The 23310-nt window shown below is 66.9% G+C and overlaps 2 protein-coding genes and 1 long non-coding RNA gene across 5 annotated transcripts; all 3 read right to left on the reverse strand.

Moving 5' to 3' along the window:
- Positions 1 to 150: 150 nt before the first annotated feature.
- On the reverse strand, positions 151 to 6748 carry TRIM3 (tripartite motif containing 3). Its single transcript, XM_037376142.1, is given in 15 exon segments — positions 151 to 907; positions 1078 to 1218; positions 1312 to 1382; positions 1927 to 2107; positions 2179 to 2346; positions 2423 to 2512; positions 2515 to 2528; positions 2611 to 2832; positions 2835 to 2917; positions 2919 to 3328; positions 3551 to 3733; positions 3820 to 3972; positions 4168 to 4405; positions 5899 to 6062; positions 6689 to 6748. Coding segments are annotated over 15 exon segments (2322 nt in total). The 5' UTR covers positions 6740 to 6748; the 3' UTR covers positions 151 to 754.
- Positions 6749 to 12176: 5428 nt separating this feature from the next.
- Positions 12177 to 13635, reverse strand: LOC119142808. The gene is made up of 3 exons (XR_005102431.1): positions 13298 to 13635; positions 12592 to 12843; positions 12177 to 12495 (listed from the first exon to the last, which is right to left on the reverse strand). It is a non-coding gene; the product is annotated as an uncharacterized LOC119142808 (long non-coding RNA).
- Positions 13636 to 14961: 1326 nt separating this feature from the next.
- On the reverse strand, positions 14962 to 23286 carry ARFIP2 (ADP ribosylation factor interacting protein 2). Of its 3 annotated transcripts, XM_037376159.1 has the most exons (9): positions 23160 to 23286; positions 21583 to 21690; positions 21316 to 21424; positions 19155 to 19265; positions 18016 to 18131; positions 17542 to 17763; positions 17060 to 17217; positions 16775 to 16949; positions 14962 to 16448 (listed from the first exon to the last, which is right to left on the reverse strand). In XM_037376159.1, exons 2-9 carry the CDS (start codon positions 21679 to 21681, stop codon positions 16293 to 16295), a joined length of 1146 nt encoding a protein of 381 aa, XP_037232056.1. In that variant the 5' UTR covers positions 21682 to 21690; positions 23160 to 23286; the 3' UTR covers positions 14962 to 16292. The 3 variants fall into 3 exon arrangements, with proteins under 3 accessions (XP_037232056.1, XP_037232057.1, XP_037232055.1); XM_037376160.1 differs by lacking the exon at positions 19155 to 19265; XM_037376158.1 differs by lacking the exons at positions 21583 to 21690; positions 23160 to 23286 and having other exon boundaries at positions 19155 to 20423; positions 21316 to 21402.
- Between the last annotated feature and the right edge of the window lie 24 nt (positions 23287 to 23310).

Below are 23310 nucleotides of genomic sequence, written 5' to 3' on the forward strand. Positions count from 1 at the left end.
CCCAGGACAGGGGCACCCACCACTGCACCTGGTGAGGACCCCTGGAGAACATGGTGCCATGGCCACAAAGTCGGTCTGTGGGGTGTGAGCTGCCGTTGTTCCCACCACCTGTTCCCCCTGCTGTGGGGCTGGCAGCACTGGGGGACAGAGTACTTCCAGAATACTTTATTTTGTACATACAATTTGTCAGCGTACGGCGGCAGCCCCACACAGCCCCGCTGTGGGGCAGGCAGGCACGCGTGGTCATCCCACAGCTGGGGCTTGAGCTGGGGGAGCGGGGCCACAGTGCCAGGGGAGCAGGGCTGGGGGGGACAGCCCCTGTAGGGCACAGGAGCTCCGGGACTGGCTGCCCCGCAGCTGCCCCACAGCCCCGAGCAGTGCGCACAGCCCCCAGCTCTGCCTGGTGGCTCCTCCTGCCCCACACGCCCCCAGGACCCCTGGCAGCAGGGGCAGTGGGGCTGCTGGGCCTGCTGTGGGGCCAGAGGCAGGGCTCGGCCACAGTCCCCAGGCAGCCCCCACCCCAGCTGGACCCGTCCTTGCCCCCATTCTGGGCCTGGCTGCCCCCCAGGATAAAGTGCACATGAAGGTTGGGGCAGCGCTTGGGGGGCAGCGAGAGCCATGGGGCAGTGAGGGCTGTGGGGCAGCCACTGCTTAGGGCATCCCGCTGTGGGTACTCTCCCAGGGTCCCGCAGGCCCTGTCATGGCGTGGGCAGCACTGGCAGCGTCCGCATCCCCATCCCTGTCCCCGTGGCGGCTACTGCAGGTAGCGGTAGGCCTTGAAGCAATGGTTGCCGGAGTCAGCCACCACCACGTGTCCGTCAGAGGTGAGGGCCAGGCCCTGCGGCCCGTACAGGGGGTCAGCAGCCGTGTTGATGTAGGAGAGGAAGGAGCCCGAGCTGTCAAAGACCTGTGGGGTGGGTAGAGATGTGCTGCACCCACCGTCCCCCATGGCCCCGCTGCCCTGGGACTCCCTGCCCCAATGGAGGTTGTCCCCCTGCCCTGCGCACGCTTCAGCGCTTGGGACACAAACGTCATCCCCACTGGCAGCCCCGGGAGCAGCAGCACCAGTGCCAGTACCTGGATGCGGCTGTTGCCCCAGTCAGCGACAATGATGTTGCCGTTGGCGTCGACAGCCACACCAGTGGGAGCATTGAACTGGCCATTGCCCTCACCATGGGACCCGAACTTGAACAGGAACTCACCATCCGCATTGTACACCTGGGGAGAGCGGGGGTCACCGTGGGCTCCCCCGGCACGCAGCACCGGGGATGGCACGGAGCCAGGGACACCAGCGGCCACGGCAGCACTCACCTTCACTGAGTGGTTGTGGAAGTCGGTCACCACAATCTCATTCTTGTTGTTGACCGCCACGAAGTGGGGTCCTGGGGAGAGGAGGGGGCTCAGCCCCAGCCAGGGATGGGGGGGCCTGGTCCAGTGCCAGCGCCGCGGAGAGCGAGGGATGCCCCTCAGTCCCACAGCAGGTGGCCGGTTAGTGTGGTTAGTGCCGCGCGAGCAGCCGGTGAGGCCAGCACAAGGGGGTTAGCGCAGGCAGTGCTCGGCCCCCCATGGCTTGGGGGGGCACCCAGCTCCACAGTGGTATCGGCGCTGGGGATGGGCCAAGACCCCAAAGCCTCGACCCGCAGGGACAAAGCCTGCTGCCACAACCAGAGCCCCAAACCTAGAGCCCCAGTCTCGCTCCAGAGGCCCAGCCCAGAGCCCTGAACCCAAACCTGAGCCTGAAAGAAGAGCCAGAGCCCAGGACCTGAACCCAGGGCCTTCAGCCCAGCCCCAGGTGTCCTAGTGTTGGTGGGGCACCAGCCGCTGTCAGCGAGGTGTGCTGTACTCACCGTCCCAGCCCGGCTCCGGCACAGCGGGAAGCCAAAGGCATGCAGTAAGGAAGAGGGGACTTGCCAGTCGGTGTATTACCATCAAGTGTACCTGCAAACTGCCGCTCGGCCGTGCCACGGCTCCCAAACTTGGTGACGAGCTTGCCATTGGACTGGAAGATGAAGACGCAGCAGGCCTTGTTGTCCACCACGATGATGTGGCCATTGCGGTCCACAGCGACGCCCTTGGGGCCCATCAGCCGCCCAGCCCCAATCTTGGTCTGCAGCCAGGGAGGGTCGTCAGGGCCTGGTATGGAGCTGCAGCCCCCCTGCCCGGCAGCTCCCCCCTCACCTTGAATTTGCCCTCGGGGGAGAAGATGCTGACCCAGCGGTTGTCATAGTCGGCAATGATGATGTCCCCATTCATGTCCACGGTGACACCAGTCGGGCGCTGGAGCTGGCCTGGGGAGCGGCCCCGCACCCCGAAACGCAGCCGGAACTGCCCCTCGTTGGAAAACACCTGGGAGGGGGCAGCAGGGGGGGTGTCAGTCAGGTGGGAGGGTGCGCCGGGGCCGGGGCCGGGGCCAGGGCCCTACCTGCACGCACTGGTTATTGCTGTCAGCCACCACGATGCGGCCGCTGCTGGAGGTGGAGATGCCCTGGAGGTTGGTGAACTCCCCCTTCTCCCCCGGCCACGGCTTCCTGCGGTGAAACTGGGGGTCACGGGGGGGGCCCACTCACACCGGGGAGCCCCCACCACCCCCGGGGAGGCCCTGCCGCTCACCCACACGGAAGATGAGCTCATCCTCGATGGGGTTCTCCTTCTTCTTGCCGCTGCTGTACATGCTGGAGGGGCGCCGGACGGCCTTCTGCCGAATGTGCCCGCTGCTGGGGGACTTGACGCGGCGCTTGACGTCGTCAGGAGAGGGGGGCACGTCCGAGGCCTTGATGGCGCGGACGCGGAAGGGGCTGCCATGGATGGGCTGCCCATACAGCAGGATAGAGGAGGGAAGTCGCCCTCAGCACGGGGTGTGTAGAGCAGCTCGTAGTGTGCCATTCTTTTGTCCTGCACCTCCGCCTCGGCCGCGCCACGTCGGCGCTGTCACCTGGAAGTGCAGGCTGGCACTGCCACTGCGCACCAGCTCCCCATCCTTGTCCTGGTGGTGACACTGAGTGAGGAGGGCTGCCCACCACGGCATGCGCAGCCCCGCACCAGTGGCCACCGTCTTGTGGGCTGTGGCACTGGTGGTGATCAGCACGCCCAGGTTGAGGATGGACTTGCGGACACCCTCAGTCTCCACCACATAGTCGAGCTGGGCGTTCTCATGGGGATGCTCAGGGAACTCCTGGCTGGCCAGCTCACTCAGCCGCTCGCTCATCTGCTTCTTCACCAGCAGCACCTCAGTGGCAGTGCCGTGGTGCAGTGCCTGCTCAGTGAAGGCGCAGCTGCTGAGGATGCTCTCCTGACCCTGGCGCAAGGTGTCCAGCTGCGCCTGCAGCACCTGCCGGGATGGGGCAGGTCACCCTCACCGCTGGGCTGGGACCCGAGCTGGCACCCCGACCCTGGCCACAGCTTCAGCTGGTCCCATGGCCCTGCGCCCAGAGCCCAGCTGCTGGCACTGGCAGGGCTGGGGCGGCAGGCAGGCGCAGGGGAGGGATGCCGGCACAGGAGCATGGTGGTGCAGAGAACAGTGGCGCAGGGCACAGCGGCGCAGGCACTTTACCTTCTGCTTTGCCCCGCAGGTGGCCTCTAGGTCCCGCACCAGCAGCCCCTTGCGCTGCCGCAGCGCTGTCTCCAGCTCCTCGAAAGTGCTGCCAATCTCCAGCACCGCCTCGTTCTTGCGCTCCACCAGCTGCTGGCTGATCTCTGACACCAGCCCGAATGGCCCGCTGCCAGCTGTGGGAGCCTGCAGGGCAGCCGGGCACAGGGTGGGCACTGCTGGAGGGGACCCCCAGCAGCGCCCTGGCCCCAGCAGCGCCCCCAGCCCTGTACCTGCTTCTGACGCATCAAGCTGCTGCTGCAGGGGCCGCCTTGTTCTGCGTCCCCCACATCGCGCAGCGGCACGGTGATGTGCTCCCGGTGCTCCCCCTCGGTGCACTCACGGCACATGGCGGTCTCGCACGGCTCGCAGTAAAACTCCATCACCTGTGCACGGGCACTCAGGGCAGCCTGCAACGGCCCCCCCCAGATACCCGCACCTCCTCCACGGCCCAGCAGCCCCCCCAAGACCCCACAGTGCTCCCAGATCCCTGCACCCCCTCCCCAGCCCCTGCAGTCCCCCCAGATACCCACGGCCCCCCGAGCCCCTCCCAAGTCCCCCCACCTGCAGGGGCGACCCACCTTGCCCTCATGGTTGGGGCAGCAGAGAGGCTGTCCGGTGACAGCGCTGACGGGGTCCAGGCCGCGGCCAGGGTGGGGGCCGCAGCTCTCAGGGTCCCGCTGCAGCACCTCCATCAGGTTGGTGATGAAGAAGTTGTTCTGGAGGGCGGCGACGCCGCGCTCGGGCAGGATGGAGGTCTGGCGGCAGACGGGGCAGGACAGGGTCAGGCTCTGGGGCGGGATATAGTTCTGGAGACACCTGGGGTGAACGGGGACAACCAGAGGGTCAGGACCCACGCAGTGGGGAGGGAGCTGGGACAGAAGGATTGACGGATGGACAGACGGGGCCAGGGGTGTGCAGGGCAGGAGCAGAGGGCCAGGGGAGCAGCCAGCCAGCGGGATGGACAGACAGAGGGATCAGGGTGCGCAGGACAACAGCAGAGGGACCAGGCTGGAGGGGCGGACAGTGAGACGAACAGACAGACAGGAGGGATCGGGGTGCATGGGGCAGGAGCACAGCCATAGGGCCAGGGAGGCAGCCAGCTGGTGGGACGAACGGATGGACAGGAGGGCTATGCTGCGTGCGGCACACCGGGCTGCAGGAACAAGGGTGGGGGATGGAGGGGCAGACAGACGGCAGGACAGATGGACAGGAGGGCTGCACCATGGTGCCATGAGGAGCCACTGCCAGCACCTGGAGGGGTGGACGGACAGACAGACAGAAGAGGCCAGGCTGGGGGTGAGGGGGTGGTGGTGGGTCTCTGGGGAGGCACAGAGAGAGCAGACATCAGTAGAGAGTCCACCACCGCCCACCGCAGCCACAGCCCCCAGCCCCCTGGCACTGGTGGGCACCAGCATTCGATCAGCCCCGGCTGCTACAGGCCATGGGGGCAAGACGGGTGGGGGGCTCAGGGACAGGCTGTGCAGCCCTTACAGGGAACTGGGGGGTGTGAGGTCAGTGGGGATCCCAGCCCCCCACGAGCAAGTGTTGGGGGGAATGTGACTGCGGAGTGCCAGGGTCCCAGCTCCCCACCCCTGGGGCACAGCAGGGCTCAGCCCCATCTCTCACTGGGGAGGGCTGGGGGCTGTGAGTGTGCCGATGGGCCCTGGCTCACCACTAGCCGTGGGGGGGCCTGGGGGCAGAGGGGGCTTTGGCTGCCCCACGGTGGGTGACGGGAGACACGTAGGGAGGGCAGCTCTGCTCTCGCTGTGGGTTTGGGGAATGCTTGGGGCATGCAGTGGGGTACAGCTGGAAGGCAGCGTGGGTGCAACAAGGTGCAGGAGGGGTGCCGTGGGGCACAGCGGCCCCAGCCCGTCCCCTGCTGGAGGTGCAGGCAGGGAGTGCTGGGGATACATGGTGGGGTGCAGCATGGATGTCAGGGGTGCGGGGACTCCAGCTACCCTGCTGCAGGGGCTGCACGAGGGGGGTGCCGGGAGGGGCACAACGGGGCCCAGGGCGCAGCAGAGGGGTGCAAGCTGGGGGACGCAGTAGGCTGCAGCAAGGCACAGCGGGGCTGGGGAGACAGTGGGGTGCAGAGGGCACAGAACAGGATGCAGTGGGGATGCACTAGGGTGCAGTCAGGATGCAGTGGGGCCCCAGGGCACAGCAGGGATGCTGGGGGGATGCAGTGGGGCGCAGTGACAATGCAGTGGGGCTGCAGTGGGGTGCAACAAGGATGCAGTGGGGCACAGTGGGGATGCAGCGGGGATGCAGCAGGGCACACAGTGGGGTGTGTGGGGCTGGGTTCTCACCTCTCGCAGAAGGTGTGCAGGCAGGGCAGCACCTTGGGGTTGCGGTAGCGGTCAAGGCAGATGCTGCACACCAGGAACTGTTTGTCAATCTGCCGCACCACCGGGCTGGCGCTGGCCTCCCGTTTGGCCATGGCGGCGTCCCCCGCGGCCCCACGGTGCTCAGCCTGGGGGCAGGGAGGGTCAGCGAGGCCGAGGCAGCTCCACTGCACCCCAAAGCCCCCAGCCCTGCCAGATCACGCCCCACACCTGCCCCATGCTGGACACACAGCAGCATGCTTGCCCCACAGCCCTTGGCCCTACATGCTCTAGGATGCACGGTGGGGGGGCCCTGCCCCCCACCTTGCCCATGGTCCCTGGGTGCCCCAAGCCAGCCCCAGAGCTGCCTGGCCCAGCCCCACACACATCCGCGACCCACAGTTCTGCCCTGCATCCCAGTGTCGGGGTGCACAACATCCCTGCCCCGTAGCACTGGACCACATACATGCAAAGCCCCTGCCTGCCCCGTGGCACCCACCCCCTCCCCCAAAGCACCCACTGCCTGCCCCATAGCATCCACCTCCCTGCCCTGCGGCACCCGGCCCGTGCCCCACAGCACCCGCTGCCTGCCCATAGCATCCACCTCCTGCCCTATGGCATCTGCTCCCTGACCCACAGCACCCACTCCCTGCCTCCGCTGTGGCACCCACCTCATGCCCCACGGCCCCCAGCCCCTACCCTACAGCATCTGCTACTTGCCCCACGGCCCCCAGCCCCTGCCCCACGCCTCCCCGCGCCCCACGGCCCTGCTCACGGCGATGCGGCGGCTCCGCGCTCCAGGCCCCGGCCCCGCCCCGGCCGCCATTGTGCGGCACCGCCCCCCCCCACCGGCACCGCCACGGGGCGGGGGAGAGGGGCAGCGCCCGCGGGCCCCACCGTGAGGATGCTGCGGGCCCATCCCCGCGCCCCCCCGCCTTCCTTCTCCCCCTTGACGCCTTGTCCCCCCGCCCCCCAACCCCGTGTCCTTGTCCCCAGGCGCCCCCACCCGTGTGTGTCCCCCCTCCAGGCCCCACTCACCCCCCCCGCAGCCCCCTCCTCGCCCCAGCCCCCGCCGAGGGCCGGCAGCGCGCATCCTCGGCCCGGCACGGCTCGGCGCGGCGCGGCGGGGACTGCGCCAGGGTTGGGCAGGGGAGGCAGCTGCCGGAGCGGACCGTACCATGCCGCCGGCGGGGGTGCACACGCTTGTTACACCACCCCCAGGACCGCATGCGACCCCCCGCGCGGGTCGCCCACTCGGGAACGGCGCCGCGGCGCCGCGCACCGCGGCTCCGTTCCCGAGTGGGCGACCCGCGCGGGGGGTCCCGTGGGAAACCGGGGAAAGAGAGCAGCACCCCCCCTCACCGCGAATGGTCGGGTCCGGGCTGTGGCTCTGCAGTAGGGGGGGCTCCGGGCGCGCCCCCCTGCATCCCCGGGGTACCCGGCTGTCACCACGGCAACCGCATCCCACCCGTCGTGTCCCCCCACCGAGCCCTCAAAGTGTGGGGGCTCGTGGCTGGCAGACCCCTAAGTGTGGGGGCCGGGGCTGTCCCGAGGACACGGACACGGGTGGGGTAGAGCCCACGCGTAGCTTGAATGGGGGTTGCAGCCGGGGCACGTGCATGCCCCCCCCACCCCCCACCCCGCCCTGCCGTGCAATGGTGTAAGTGTGCAGGCAGTGCCCGTGTGCACGCCCACCCACCTGTGCGTGGGGTGGGGGGTGGGGGTGTGCGCACACGCTGTGCAGTGTGTGTGCACTCCTGCCCTCCCAGGGCTGCGCACACTGCGCCTGTGTGCTCACGCCCCACGTGTGCAGGTATGCACTCTCACCCGTGTTCGGGGCGCTCCCGTGCCCATTTGCACACCCATGCACACCCGTGCCCTGCCTGTGTGTGCCCTCCTGCTCTCTGCCGCTCCTTTGGCACAAGGGCGGTGACCCGGCGACCCTCGGGGTGAATCTGCGGTGCCACTGTCCCCCACCTACACGCCACATGCCTGGCACACACCACCTCACCTGCCCCCGGGAGCCATCCTGGATGGAGGGTCTGGTGGGATCTCCGCCGCGTCGCCGGGGCTGGCTGGGCACCGTGCTGCTGCTGTGTGCCGTGCGCCGGAGCGCCACTGGCAGGCGGGTGGGCTCCAGGTATGCAGCAGGCCCTGGGGTGTGCACACACCCACGTGCAAGCGTGCAAGCAGCCGCAGCGCAGGGCCGTCGGTGCAGGTGGGGTGCTCAGGTCCCTGAGCTGGCACTGCCCCTGGGTGCGGCAGCCCTGCGGGACGGCCTGGCCCCAACCACACAGAGCAACCGGCTGGGTGACATTCCCACCTCACACTATTGCCATCCAGCATGGCACCACCGCCACAGCCACGTGGGGCCTTGGGAGGTGACCCGGGTGAAGCCACCCCCAACCGCCTTGTCTGCCCCCCGTGGCACAGCGACAGTGGCCACAGGTGACAGCAGCCATGACTCTTGGCACCTTCTCCCACAATCGTCTCACCCGAGGCAGGGTGTTACGGTCTGGGGGGCTGGACAGGGGGTGGGTCACAGCCAGGCTGGAGGGTCGGGCTCAGAGGGCTGTGGCTCGGGAGCTGTGCTCTGCCTGGAGGCTGGTGACAAGCGGAGCACCAGCACCGCAGGGGCCAGCCCGGGCACCTCTCCTGCTTAGCAGCCTCAGCAACGGCCCGTGCAGGACCAGAGTGCACGCTCCTCATGGTCACACGCTCCTCATGGTCACAAGTAACACCAGCCGGGGGTGTGGGGGGGATGAGCAGCTGACACGCTCGAGGGCAGGACTGCACCCCAAGGGCAGCCGCAGGGAACCCCGTGAAATGCAGCGAGGACAAACGCCAGGGCCGGGAAGCAGAGCACCCCCGCGACAGCACGGGTCGGGGAAGCAGCTCCAGGGAAAATGTCCTGGGGGTCTGGGTGGGCAGTGAGCCGGGCACGAGCCACAGGGCACCCCGGCAGCCAGGAGAGCCCGGCAGAACCCCGGCCGGTGCCAACGGGGGCACTGCCGGGAGGCCGGGGCCGGGGCTTCTCCTCCCCTCTCCTCAGCCCTTGCTAAACCGCATCCAGACACCATGTCCAGCTCTGGAAAGACCTTGACAAACTGCAGCGAGTTCGGGGCCGGCCGCTGAGTTGGAGCACCTGCCCTGTGAGGAGCTGCCGAGGAACCGGGGCTCGCTCAGCCTTCAGGGGAGAAGGCTGCAGACCTCGCAGTGAGCTGCCAGCGCCGACAGTGAGCTTACCAAGGACACGGAGCCAGGCTCTTCACAGGGGTGCACAGCAGGAGAACAAGACACCACAGGCACCGTCTGAAATGAGAACTTTGGGCGGGCACGGTGGGAAGCCTGTGCCCTGTGAGGACCGTCCGGTACTGCAGCAGGTTGCCGAGAGAGGCTGTGCAGCCTCCATCCTTGGGGCTTTCCAAGGCGTTACTGGATGAGGCTGTGAGCAGCCCGGTCTGACCCCACAGCTGCCCCTGCTTCGGGCAGGAGGTTGCACCAGAGACCCCCGGGGTCCCTGGCTCCACTCCCCTCCCCGGTCACGCTCCAGGCTGCATTGGGCCCCCCACAACAGCCCCCCAGGACCCGCTGCCAGGATGGAGGGAACCAGCCATGGCGACGGAGGGTGTGTGCAGCCGTGCCTGGCACGGCCAGCACCAGCCCCACAACAAAGGGCATAGTGATGGGGCTGGCGGATGGCTTGCTCAGTGGGGACACTGTCCAGTGCAGGGCCGGGGACACGGCTGCTGCAGCTGCAGTGCCAGGCACTGTGGCACAGCCGTGGCATGGGGGCAGCAGGCAGGGAGCTGCAGCCATGGGCAGCAGGGCCAGCACCACGCTGTGCTGTGCTGGATGGAGGCAGCCAGGCACCGGCGTGGCCTTGTGTGACAGCCAGGCAGGGCAGCGCAGCAGCCAGGTCCTGAGCAGGCAGCCAGGGAGATCCTCAGCGTTTATTACCACAAGAAACCAGAGGGGAGCAGGGAAATGGGGAAGGACAAAAGCAGAATGTGGCAGCCCTGCAGCACCTCAGCTAGGGGAGGCCCAGCACCCCCTCCTACCAGCCAAGCGCCAGAGGAAGCCACACAGGGCAGAGCCCTCAGTGGGGGTGGCTGGGGATGGCGGGGGGCACTCAAGACCCCTCCGGGCCCCTCTCTGCCTGAAGAGGCTGGCCAGGCTGAAGGGGGCCGAGGCTGCCACTGGGGCAGGGGGGTCCGGCAGCCCGAGCTCAGGACTGGGCTCGAAAAGCCCCCTCTGCCTGCTGGCCGGGGTGCCCAGGGAGGGCTGGTCACAGCCCCCCACCATGGGCAGGGGTGGCAGTGCCGGCTCCATGTGCCACCGGAGGAGGGCCAGGGGGGTTCCAGGTGACCAGGTGGGACTCTGCAGAGCCAGGGGCAGGCGGGGGCTCCAGCAGCCTGGGGGACCAGGCCGGTTGTCCTGGGGGGTCAAGCTCAGGCAGGGCTGGGAAGTAGGGTGCAGGGAGTGTATGTCATGCTGTGGTGTGAGCGGGAAGGGGCTGCCAGGCTCTGCGTGCTGGGGGGCCGTGTCCCACGTGGAGCACATGGCTACGGAGCGGCGCTTCAGCCTGTCCCGCTCCAGCTGCTGCCACCAGCGCTGAGCCTGCTCCTGCACCCAGTTCTCCTGTGGGGCAGAGGAGCGTCAGGGCCAGCCAGGCGCAGGGTGGCAGAGCCGGGGCTGGTCCCACACACGATGGGGCTGCAGGGGCTGGTACCTTCGCGGCAGTGTGGAGCTGGCCTGCGAAGCTGTGCAGGATAGCACACAGCTCCTGCAAGCCGTGGGGCACCGCATCCTCGCAGAAATCAAGGGTGGTATTTGCAGCGTGGTGCATCTGCTCCAGTGTATCCCAGGTGTTGCATAGCTCCTCCTCTCCTCAGCCGTGCGCAGGAAGGGCTGCAGCTGCAGCCCCAGCCCCTCCGTGCCCAGGCTCTGTGCTCCCACCAGCTGCCCCGCCAGCTGCCGCAGCTCCCCCTCCCCCTCTGCCACCTAAATCCTGCCAACATACCCGGGTCACCCATCCCCCACTGTGCCACGATGCTCTGCCCCGCCCCCCCCCCCCTCCATGCGAACTGCAGCCAGGACCCCCTCCTACCCCTCCACTCCCACCCTCGGTGGGTGCCAGCCCCCAGGGCAGGGTCCCAGCTCAGTGCTGGGATGCCCTTACCGTGAGGCTGGGCCCACATGCTGCAGCTTATTGGGGAAGTCCAGCAGGCTCTTGTCCACCCTGGCTGCCTCCTGCGGGGAGAGGGGCAGCGATCAGCCCCCACATGGCCGAGGGGCATCCCACAGGGCCCTGGCAGAGCTGGATCTTGGTGGAATGGGTGGAGGTGACTCCCCATCTGTGCAGCAGGGCTGGGGGCCAGCTTCGGGCATGCATCCCCAGCTAGATGTGCTGCCAGGTCACTGCGGGACTGATCTGAACCAGCACCCATAACCGAACGGCCAGGAAGGGCCAAAACATCCCTGAAGGCACGGGGGGCTTCAGGGGGCGCTATGGCAGTGGCAACAGGGTGGTACCCAGCCAAGGAGGAACAAGCCCAAACCAAGAGCAGGAAGGTGAGGAGGTGGCAGCAGGGGCAAGCATGGGAAAAACCACACGGGAGCTTGCCTGACAGGGAAAACAGCCACCCCTGCATGCGAGCCGGGCACATCGCTGTCAGGGCAGTGACCTTGCACAGGGCAGAGGAGGGAGCAGTGTCTCCCCAGGGACACACAGTGCCCACAGCCATGGGGTTGCTCTGATGAACCCCACTCCGGTGGCACCTTGTGGCTCCCAAGCATGGGGAGGCAGCTGAGGATGGGCCAGTGATGGCATGCTGGTAGCCAGTGGGCAGAGGAGCTGCTGCAGAGCCCAGTCCCTGCAGAGGCTGGTGGCTGCAGCCCGGGAGGGAGCCTGGCACCCCGACAAGGACCACAAGACTGTGGGTGCTGCCACAGGGACAGTGGGCAGGGGACTGGGATGAGACTGTGGAGGGGAGCTGCGGCGGTGCACAGGGATCACCTTCCATTTAGGACCGCCACCAGGGAAAAGACCACTCCAAGCACGGACCAGAAGCTCTGCCATAAATGGCTGCCCTCCCAGAAAATTCAGCCCCACCACGCTCATCATAGCCACGAAGTGCAGCAGGTCCATGCCTGGCTCGCTGGCCTTGATGTCGGGCAGCTTCAGTAGTGAGGCAAGGCAGAACCCGGTGGCACCGCCAGCATAGCTGCCCTGGGAGCAGAGCAGGGGAGTTGCCGTGGCCCTGCTGTGCCAGGGGGGAGCGGGGGCAGGCAGCAGGGCCCCTGTGCCACGGGCTCACCGAGTTCAGGTGGTTGCCAACACTCAGGATGAGGTGGAGGATGGTGTGCAGCTCTTCACACTCCAGCAGCACTGGGGAGTGGCCGGGGAGATGAGCAGGGGCAGGGATAGTGCCCCCCCCCCCCCCCATGGTTCCCAGCGCACCCCCGTGATATTGCTCACAGACAGCAGCGTCCGCCAGGGTCTGGATGGAGCTGTGCAGGGTGCTGATCTGGGGGAAGAAGTCCTCCTTCAGCACCAGCAGCTCCAGGCGCCGGGTGTAGCTGGGGGCAAGTGCAGGGTGAGCAGGTGGGGTCGTGAGAACCCCCAGTGCACGGGACCCCTCTGGTGCACGGGACCTGCCTCCCCCTGGCTCCCACCTGGGCACCTCTGTCAGCAGCAGCATGAAGAGCTCGGGGTCAGCAAGCTGGTGGGGGCTGCCAGGGAAGAAGTGCAGCTGGGACACCTGTGGGCAGAGGTGGGGGGTCAGGGGGGGTCACCAGGGACCCCCCTCTGATCCCAGCCCTCACCTCTGCAGAACTGAGCAGCATTCTGGACAGCTCCAGCAGCTTCTCTGCCCCTCAGGGACCCCGACACCCTCCTGGATGTCCTGCACAATCTGGTGGATGGGCCTGGGGGGGCACATCAGACACTGGTGATCCCCCTGGCCCAGAAACATGGGCAGTGCTCTGCACCCCCCGCAGTGGGGTAACAACCCCTGGCGGCCAACAGACCCCTTCAATCCCTCCCAGGGGGGCAGGGACACCCTGACCACCTGCAGTGGGCACGGTGGGAGCACGCACCCGTCCGCGTCCATGCCTGGTGCCCAGAGCAGCAAGAGCCCCTATTCCCACCCCTGCGACGGGACCCCCCCCCGTGAGGACAGCTCTCGTTCTGCCCCCACCATGGGCTGGACCCGGGAGGGGGGATGTATCACATGGGTGTCTCCCCACCACCCCTGTACGGGCCCTGGGGCGGGGGTACTGGTTGCCAGGGCTGGGGTGTCTCCCGGGCGGGTGGGGCAGTGTTCCGGCGGGGGTCGGCGGGGTCTCCGGGGGGCGTCCCCGGGGAGGCAGCAGCTCTCACCGCTTGATCTGCTGGAGGAAGATGCCGACGGCAAGGCTCCGCTTGGGCTCCAGCAGCGCGGCCTGGGGGAGGGTGGGCACGGGGCGGTCAGGGCGGCGGGGAGTCCCCGGTCGGCCCCGCGGGGCTCTCGGAAGAGCAGCCGGAGGCGCGGCAGGTCGATCGGCGGCAGGGGGATCCGCTGGGTCCAGACCGAGCGGCGGTCCCGCGCCCGCGCCGCGGGCACCATCTCCCAGTGCAGCGTCCGCAGCCGCTCGCCGCCGGCAGGGAGGGCAGCGCCGGGGGGGCGGCCCCGGGGGCAGCGGCGGTGCGGTGCGGCGCGAGGAGCCCATGGCCGGGGCGGGCCGGGATGGGACCGCGGGGGGGATGGGGCAGGACGGGACCGGGATGACCAGGACAGGACCGGGTTGGGATGGGATGGCGGGGCGGGATGGGGCGGGATGGCCGGGGCGGGACCGGGGCGGGACCGGAATGGCCGGGATGGGACCGAGGCGGGATGGGACAGGGGCCAATGGCCGCCCCGTGGCTCTTGCGGCTCGGCCCACCCCGCCCCGCCCCGCCCCGGGCCCGTCCCACCCCGGGCTGGCGGCCGAGGGCAGCGCCGGGGCCGCGGATGCCCAGCCCGCTGCCCTCCTGGGGGGGTGCAGCACCCGGCTGGACCCCGGGCACCCCGGCCCCGCTGCAGGCGTCCACCCCGTGGGACCCTCCGAGCCCCCGCTGCGGCCGGCGGGACTGCGGTGACAGGCAGCGCCGGCCGCCCCCGGGAGCAGCAGACCCCCCGTCCGTCCCCGGGAAACGAGCCCCGCCGAGCCCCTTCCCTGAGGCCACGCATTTGGCTGCCAGGCGGGAGCGGCGCTGTCCCGGCAGCCGGGTCCCGGTGCCTGCCGGTGCTGCGGGGGGAACGGCTGCGGGCATCAGGGCCAGGCCGGTCGCCCCAGGGCTCGGCGAACAGCAGCACGTCTCGGGGTCACAGCCCGGCCGGGGCTGCAGCAGCTCCCCCAGCGCAGGCTGCCCAGGGCCGCCTCCAGGCGGGTTTGAACGTCTCCAGAGAGAGACCCCACCGCCCATCTGGGCAGCCTGTCCCAGCGCTCCGCCACCCTCTGTAACGTTCTTCCTCACGGCCAGGGAGCGAGGAGGAGGATGGAGCCCTCTCCCGCCCCTCCGAGCCAGACGCAGCACTCCCCAGCACTCCCTCCTGCTCAGTCGCCCAGCCCCCCCAGGTGCCGCACGGCGGCCCCGGGCCCTCCCAGCGCCAGCTCCTGGCCCAGCCCCCGGCTGTTTTAGGGGCGGTTTGGGGACTTGCCTGTGGTCGGCCCCCGGCAGCCCCGTTCCTACCACAGGGCAGGATGGGGCTGGAAGAGCCCCGAGCTCCCCAGAGACATGTCCCCGGGACTGCCAACCTGGCCGAGGCTGCACGCAAGCAGGATCAAGCAGTGCCTCTGGCCCTGGGCACAGAGTGGGCAGGGGGCCGAGGACCAACGGCCCCTCGCTCCAGTGCTGGCAGTGGGGAGGAGGATGGAGGGGCACAGCCCCTGCTGCCCCCCCAGACCCCCACCCGCAGAGGGCAGCTGCAGGAGGACCCCAGCCCACAGCCATGGGAAGGGCCAGCCTCACCTCGCCGCCCCCCAGGCCCACAGCCAGCCACCAGCCCTGCAGCTCCACACGCAGAGTGATCCGTACCGTTTTATTCTGGAGTCTTACACAAGTAGGGAGGGAAGACCTTCACCGGGAAAGGCGGGGGGAGGGGTTGTCAGATCCAGACTAATATTAAATTATCAGGGATTAAATTAGCAAGAAAAACATAACTGTTTTGTCTCAGGAGAAAGTGCCCAAGTGCTGCATGTGGCCAGGGCTGGAAGCAACACTCAGCTGGAGCGGGACAGAGCTCTCTCATTGGGACGCCGGCCAAGGCCCTGGCACTGCTGCGCGTGGCACACATGCCCTCGGCACACGTGCCCTCGGCACACGCACGCAGGCATGCACATGCACCTTCCTGGGACGCGGCCAGCGTTTGGTCCTTGGTTTGAGTCCCCACTTTGGAGCCATCTGGCCTCCAAGCGTCAGGGCGGTGAGAGGACCCGTGCCTGGCCAGCACCTGCCCACCCACCCCTGGCTAGCAGCAGTGCGCAGGGCCCCCCACCAAAGACCGGGTAAGCACAGCCCAGGCTGGGGGATGCGGAGGGGAGGACAGGCATGCTGTAGGCCCAAAGACAGCCGGCACAGCCCACCCTGCGCATGAGGGAGTGTAGTGTGAGGCTGGGGGGGTGGCCCCCGGGTCAGCTTGGCGGGGGAGTGCAAGAGCAGCTGCCTGGGAAACACCAGGGATCAGCCAGGAGGGAGCTGCAGCAACCCCAAAGCTGGGAGAGAAGGCAGGACCCAGCCCCCAGGCTGCCAGCTGCAGCGGGTGGGAACCCGCAGCCCCTCCATAGCTTCGTCTTCATCTGGAAATGAAGGCGGCAGGGCAGGGCTATTCCTGGTGGGCAGGGAGGAGGCCCGGGGCAGGGGGCTGCACTCCTGTTCTGCCCCTGGGGGCTGGCAGAGGGAGAACTGTGGGGCGTCCTGTCCCACCCCAGGGTGTGCAGTGGGGTCTGGGGCATGCGGGCCCAGCGCAGGAGGTGTCTGCTGGCCCGCAGGGGTGCCGGGAGGCAGGGGGGGCTCCCAGCCATCGTGCAGTGCCAGGGGTCTGTGCGGAGAGAGTGCAAACGAGCCAGGCAGGGCTGGACTCTGCCCTGAAGGGGAGACGTGGGATGGGGAGCGCCCCAGCCTCCCCAGGCTCCTCTCCCCAGGCAGGACCAGGGCCCTGCTTGCAGCCTCCCACTCCCTGCCAAACCAGACCCCCTCCCGTGCTCAGCAGGCAGCCCCTGGCTGCAGCAGGGCCCAGGCTGCATCCCCCGCTCACCCCCGAGCACGTGGCCCAGCCCCACGCCAGCGGCCAGAGGTCACAATTCAGGTCCATGGTGCCCGTGGCCAGAGCACACAGGGGGGCGGTGGGGGCGGCTCACTGCTCCTCCAGCCAGGAGGGCTTCTCAGCACCAGGGGTCTTCAGCTTGATGTTGAACTGCTTGAGGGTCTGCTCCAACTGCTGCTGGTTCCCAGCAAAGTAGGCAGAGATGGCATTGTGGAAGAGCAGTAGCTGCTTGTGCATCACCTTGATCTGGGAAGAGCAGGAGGGGTCAGCCCGCCGTGAGCCCGCACCAGGAGAAGGGGCAGGCAGCAGGGACATGGCCCCCACCTAGTGCAGGAGCGGGAGGTCAGTGCTGCTGCTGACAGCCCCCAAAAGCTGAAAGCTGGGAGAAGGCCGTGCGGCAGAAGCCACAATGAGAGGTGGGCAGAGACGGGTGCTCCCTTGCCCTTCCCCGCTGGTGCTGCCCACCCAAAGACAGGTCTTGGGCAGGCGGCTGCAAGGCAGCACAGCCAAGGGACACAACCGGTGCATGGCAGACCCCCACTCTGCGCCCCGCGGCCCCTTCCCAGCCCCACCTTGTTCTCCTCCAAGAACTTGAGCTTGATGGCCACATCAGCACGCAGCTTTTCGTACTTGTCCTTGTGACTCTGGAACTGGCTCTGGGCCGCGTCCAGCCGGCACAGGGTGCTGGCGTCCCGAGGGCCCATGCTCAGCTCCTCTAGGTCCGTGCGGTACGCATCGTACTCCAGCCTGCGTAGGGACAGCCGGTGTCAGAGCTCCGCTGCAGCCCTGCAATCCCCCGCCCCGGGAATGCCATGCACCTGTCACGAACCCAGCCCCAGCCCACACCGCCATTCTACCTGGCTGTCTCATACTGCTTGACTGTCATGAGTGTGTCCTCCATGGTCTTGTTCACCAGTGTATTGATGCTGGAGACAAAGAAGTTGACAGCACCCAGTAGTGTTTCTCCATTCTTGCAGAGCAGTTTCTGCGTTTCCGCATTGTAACCAAACTCCTCCTGGGAGAGGAGGATGAGTCAGGGTCCATACCAGCAAGGCCCCCTCTCTCCTCCCACACACCCAGAATCAGCCTGGCCCCAGGTGTTGCTAGGAGGTGCTGTGACAGGGCCTTTCACGCTCTCCCTGGCCCCACAGCCTTCGCCGAGGACAGTTATCCCCAACCTCCTCCTCCTCACGCACCTGAGGTGCTGTGGAGCAGAGCGCCGCCCCCAGCTGTGCTGCAGAGCCCAAGGTTGATTTGGGTGTCTAGCTCTCCTTCCCAGGCACGAGGGGCTGCAGCACAGGCAGAGGTGAGGCATGCGCCATCTCCCCAGCGGGCATACCTGCAGCTCAGGAGACTTCTGGCTGAGGTCCGCAAAGGCATCCCCCAGGGCGTGCTGTGTCTGCACCAGGCTGTAAAAGTGGTTGGTGAGAGCCCGTGCGAGCTGCAGCACACACTCGTACTTGCGCTTTGTCTCCCGGAGCAGCTCAATCTGCGTCTCCAGCTCCAGGTCCACGGTGCGGGAGCCCCGGCCAAACCGCTCTGAGATCAGCTGCTTGGTGCACTACAGGGCAAGGGAAAGAGGCATCAGGAGCTCCCGGGTGCCCGGTTGACAGGGACAAAGCATGCCTTGCTGCTATGGGCAGCAGAAAGCTGCAGAGCTGTCTCTGCAAATTCTGCGGGGAGACCCCTGGGGGCATCCTCCACCTCCTGCTACTCCTTCACCCCTAGTGCAGGGACTGGCCCAGCTCTGAGCTTCCTGCATTGCCCCTGGCAGCCAGCTGGGCTATCCTGACGGTCCCGAGAAGCAGCTCACCTTGTATGTGTTGATACCCCATTTCTTGACGATATCAAACTTCTCCACGGCGATGCCACGGACGACTTCCTCTCCTCCAGTGGCTGGGCTGGGGTGGGGCTGGTGCAGCCCAGAGCCTGGAACAGAGCGAGCCCTGTGTGGCATCGGTTCAGCAAGGCAGCAGCGTGTGCAAGGGCACAAGCCAGGCTGCTCACCCAAAAGCAATGGTGTCCTCCCAGGGCACCGTGGTTCTGCCTGGAGCACTAAGGGCAGTGCAAGAAGCACAGGGTTTCACAGGGCTGCAGTGGGGCTTGACAGAGCCCACGTACAACAGACTCACGGTCCAAGCAGCACCCACTCCTGTCCAGGAAGCTGCTGCTGCGCCTGCTGCAGCACCGTGCCAGGCACCTTGCCCTGCTCAGGCCCTGGGCTGGAGCAGCTCTCCCTTGCTGGCGTTAACAGGCTCCAGCCAGCCTTGCACTGCTGCACACCAGTTAACCGTCTTGCTGCCATCATGACCTGATGCCTCGTGCGTGCTTTCAGGGAACCGGCTGCTACAAGCCCTTCCAGAGTGTTCCAGGCAGGGTCCCAGTAGTGCTGGCAGCCAACCCGGCAAGGAAGGCAGCAACCTCAGCCTGCCTGCAGGAACCAGCCCTGGGGCTGACTTGCCACCAGCCCAGCCACGTCTGCTCTCACAGACGGGCCCCGGTGCCTCCCAACTCGTTCCTTGCAGCCCTGAGCAGCATCCTGCCCAACTCCCCTCCTCACTGAGCAGCCCAGGGCAGAGATGGCGACTGGCAGCACCTTGGGGAGGCACACACATGGGCTCCTCACTGCAGGAACCACCTCCCATAATCAGGCACCACCTGGGTCTCACCTTTGAGCCACCGAGGGCCCTGGCAGCGCCACCCTCTACCCCAGAGCACTGGGACAAACACCCTGCTACAGCTGCCATGGGAGGTGAGCATTGGGAAGCTCTTCCTCCTGCAGCAGCGGGCTCGCCTGCCTGCACGCTGGCAGCAACATGGGGCTGCAGCCGTCTCTGTGAAGGTGCCCCGAGGGACCTAGCACTAACCAGGTGCCCTAAACCCAGGGTGAGGAGCCCAAGCTCAGGCTGGGGGGCTGTGGAGCACCAGCCAGGGGCCAGATGGCCACAGTACCTGCTGAAGCACCACCCTGGTTGGCCATCCTGCTGGCGGCAGATGCACTGGGGGAGACGGATGGTCCTCGGGGTGGGTGAGGTTGGACAAGACAGCCTGGAAATGGAGGGGCTGGCAGGTGTCGAGCAGAGAGGGGTGAGAGGAGATGGGGTGGTGTGACGGGCATGGGGGCAGGAATGGGCAGGACAAAGGATGAGTGTGCGGGTAGGATGGCAGCAGGGGAGAGCAATGGGAGCAGATGAGTGTGAAGTGAAATCAGAAGGCACAGCTGGCTGCCAGACGGCCACCTCCCATACCAATCGTTCCCTCCCCACTCCTTCCATCCCATCCGCTGACACCATTGTGTCCTGTGAGCTGAGAGCTGGACAGGCCTGGCATGACAGAGACATGGGGACAGAAACCACTACACATGCCCCTGTGGCAACGTATTTGGAAGAAAAGGGACATGTGGCCTATCAAAACGCACTCTTGCCTTAGCAGCTTGATACGATTAAAAGCTTTGCCTGCTCAGCAAGGCCGCAAGGTTGTGAGAAAGACACTGAGAACAAAGAAAACGGGATCTTTGGCAGTTAAGCAGGCAGAAAACCAGGAGCTGAGCTGGGAGCTGATAACTGCAGGAATGTCAACAATTTTAAAGATGGGACTAACTGCTCGTGTGCTTTTAACCAATTAGTTAATTTTAACCAATTAGTATAGCAGTGTCTGAACAGGGTATGTAACCAACAGAATTAAGGTGTGATGTGTGTACGAATATGAAAATTGTGTATAAGCTTGCAGAAACTTAAGTAAAGCGTCTTCAACTAGGATCATATTGATATGTCATTGAGTCCATTATTTCACTCCTGCATGCCCCCTCCTGGCACCCACCCATGCTGCTCTGGCACAGCAGGCCGGGAGCAAATGCATACATTCCCTCTACCTGTGCAAATCCACTCGCTTAGGCCCAGCATGGCACAGAGTGCCCAGGGTTGAGCAACAGCCTGCTGTGGAACAGCCGCTTGGAGCAAGAGTCAGGGGACAAAAACTTGTGTGAAACAGGACCAGGAGGGATATGGCTGTGCCAGAGCTGCCCCAGCAGTGCTGGCTTGACCCAGCCCATCACCACTGATGATCATCACAGACCCACTGGACCTGGACAGTGATCCCAGGGGGGTGCAGGCACCAGCAGGGCCCCGGGGCTGTGGAATGCCTGTCCATGCCACCGCCTGGCAGGCAGGATGCTCACAGCCGTGCCTTGCTGTCAAGAGCATCTGCAACTCCAGGACCGGCCTGAGCAACAAGAAGAGAAAGTAAGCGGAGACAGGGGGCTCAGAGCCACCCTGTCTCATCCTGCCACGAGCAAGCTATTCCCGTCCTTGTCGCACAACTGCTGGCACCAGCACCCCCAGAGCTTCCTGTTCACTGGAGGAAGGACTCGAGACCCACCCCACCTCAGCATGGCACAAAACCCAGGTGCCACAAGCCACAGCCCTTGGCCCCGGGAGCATTATGCAAAGGACCCTCCCCAGTGGGAGACCCCATGCCTGCAAGACAGGGAAGTGCCTGTGGCTCAGCCCTCCTGTGGTACCTCCCTGTTAGTTCCTGTGCATGGAGAGCACGAGAGGAGCACAATTAGCAAAGTGGCAGCCCCTCGCTCCAAGGCTGCCAGGCTCTGCCAGGGGCACATGTGTGCCAGCCTGTCAGCAGAGCCCAAGCCCAGCAGGAAAGAAAGGGAATGAGCTGCCTTGTGCTGGCAGGAGCTGCCTTCCCAGGAAGGAAGGAGGCATTGTGCCAAGCGGCCAGGCTGAGGCAGAACTGCATATCAGGACCAGAGAAGGGACACACTCCAGGGCCCAGGCGATGGTCCAGCTTGGAGACAGAGCTACTGCCCATGCACCCACACAAGACCCACACAAGACCTGCCCGGCAGCACTGCAGACCATGGCCTGGCAGAGGGGGCAGGCTCCTGGGCCCTGCAGCTTGAGAAGCATAACTCCTTCCCTTCCCTGCAGGCTTCCACGGCCCAGTGAGGAAATGAGCCGTGCCGTCCTTCCCGTGATGAAGCCTCTCCCTCCCACCTCTGCCACTGCACAAGGAGCAGCAGTGCCCTTGCCAGGCAGACCCAGCTTTCCTCCACTGCCCCAGCCTCGTCCACGCAAGCCAGCACTGTGGTCCAGCCTACCTTTGATGGTGCTGGTGGGGATGATGCCTTCTGCTGTGCCCCCGTAGCCACCAGATACGATGCTGGTTTCGTTGAGGTTGGGCCCCGACACCATCACTTGCTGCAGGTCCTGGAACAGAGGGAGCAGCGCAGGCAGCTGAGGCGCAGAGCCAGAGCGTGTGGCAGAGAGAATAGCACAGCAGCGTGGCACAGCCCCGCCTGCCCCATGCAGCCCAGAAAGCAACATCCGCGGGTCCAGCACATCCCCACCTGGCCCCAGCCACAAACCTGCTCCAAGCTGTCATCCTCCGGCAGGCTGCCCGTGTCCCCATTGCTGCTGATGGGAATCTCCATGGTGGCAGCCTTGCTCATGATCCCATCCGACATCCTCAGGGCCTGCAAGGACACAAACACTGCACTGGAGCCTGGGGACCACGGAAACATAGAGACCGCCCCCCCCGAGGCCAGGGTCCCTGGGCTTTCCAAGCGAGGACTCCACAGGACCAAGGCCTGGGCTGAGCTCCCGACGGCCAGCTAGCAGGCAGAGGACAGCAGGCAGCTGGTGCTGCACTGGCAGCTTTGTGCACTGAGCAGCCTCTGCCATCTGCCTAGGGGCCTCCTGCAGTCGCTGCCCACTGCAACACTGCACAGCGATCCCTTGGGATGTGCCACCCTGGCTCCCAGAAAGCTCCCAGCAGAGCTGCACGTCCCAGAGGAGCCAGCCCCAGCCCCACTCCTCACAAGCCTGGAGTATAGCAGCTGCCAGCCATCCTGCGCTGTTCTTCCCACCCCTCTGACCCACTGCTTGCATGCCTTTGAACAAGATGGCACTCCCCCACCCCTCACGAATCGCTGGGTACAGCAGCAGTCTGTCTGTCTGGACTGGGTGGCAGACCCTGCCCCAGGAAAACCGAGGCTTTGCAGCACAGCAGCTCCTGGCCCTAAGCCCAGGAGAACAGAGCCAAGAGCCACGTCTGCAGCCAGGCCAAACACCAGAGGGGGGAGTGGCAAGGGCCCCACTGCACCCAGGCCGGTCAGAGCACATTCCAGGGCAGGATGCCAGGCACCTGAGCACCGGCCGGATCCAACAGCCCCACGCTCCGTTACCTGCCTACCTAGATGGGGACACTGCCCCAACGGCTGGACCCCCGGGAGAGGGCCCTGGCTGAAGGGGAACCGCGATGGCCCAGCCGGGGAGATGACAGTGTGGGAAGAGCTACAGCTGGCAGGGCCGGGACTCTGGGTCCCAGCGCCCTGAGGTGCCCGGCGCCCCTGGCTGTGAGGCCACACAGCTGCCGGTGGGCAGAGCCGGCTGCCCCGGGGCAACGGCCGGCACCGGCGGCCGCTTTTGGCAGGAGGTCTGTAGAGCCGGTCCCGCACAAAGCCGGCGAGACGCAGCACCCAGCGCGGCGGGACAGGCCCGGGCAGGCGGCCAGAGGCAGAGGCTGCGACGGCGGCCCTGCTTCCCAGCCTCTCTCAGCCAAACCTCCCCGGTCCCCGGCGCCGAGGGATCGCCTTGAGCTGGCTCCCTCTCGAACTGGGGCGGCTGCAGCCGGGGAGGGGCCGCAGGGCCCGGCGGGGGGCTCCGCGGGCGAGGGGGCCGGGACCCCCCCAGACCCCGTCCTGGGCGGGACGCGAGGTCAGACACGTCCCCAGCCCTCCCGCTGCTCTGCCCTCGGCACGGCCACCCCGGGAACCGGCCGTCCCGGACGGGTCCCCGCCGCGGCCCCGGGCTGCGAGCCCCGCCGCGGAGCGCCCGGCCCCGGCCGTCGCTGTCCCGTAGGCTGGGCTCACCCTGCCCGGGCTCCCGGCGGCCCCTCCGGGCCCCCGGTTCCACCGCCAGCCCCGGCCCGTCCCCCGCCCACCTGCGCCGCCCCGGCCGCGGCCGGGCCCCCCCGCCCGGAGCTCGACAGCCCCGCTCCGTCTCGGTCCCGGGCACGCCGGAAGCCGCGTCACGCCACGAGCGAGGGCCGCCGGGAGACGGGCCGGAAGTGGCGTCACCGGCGGCGCCGGGCG

The sequence above is a fragment of the Falco rusticolus genome, chromosome 2 (assembly GCF_015220075.1).
Source record: "Falco rusticolus isolate bFalRus1 chromosome 2, bFalRus1.pri, whole genome shotgun sequence".
In the NCBI taxonomy this organism is placed as follows: Eukaryota; Metazoa; Chordata; class Aves; order Falconiformes; family Falconidae; genus Falco; species Falco rusticolus.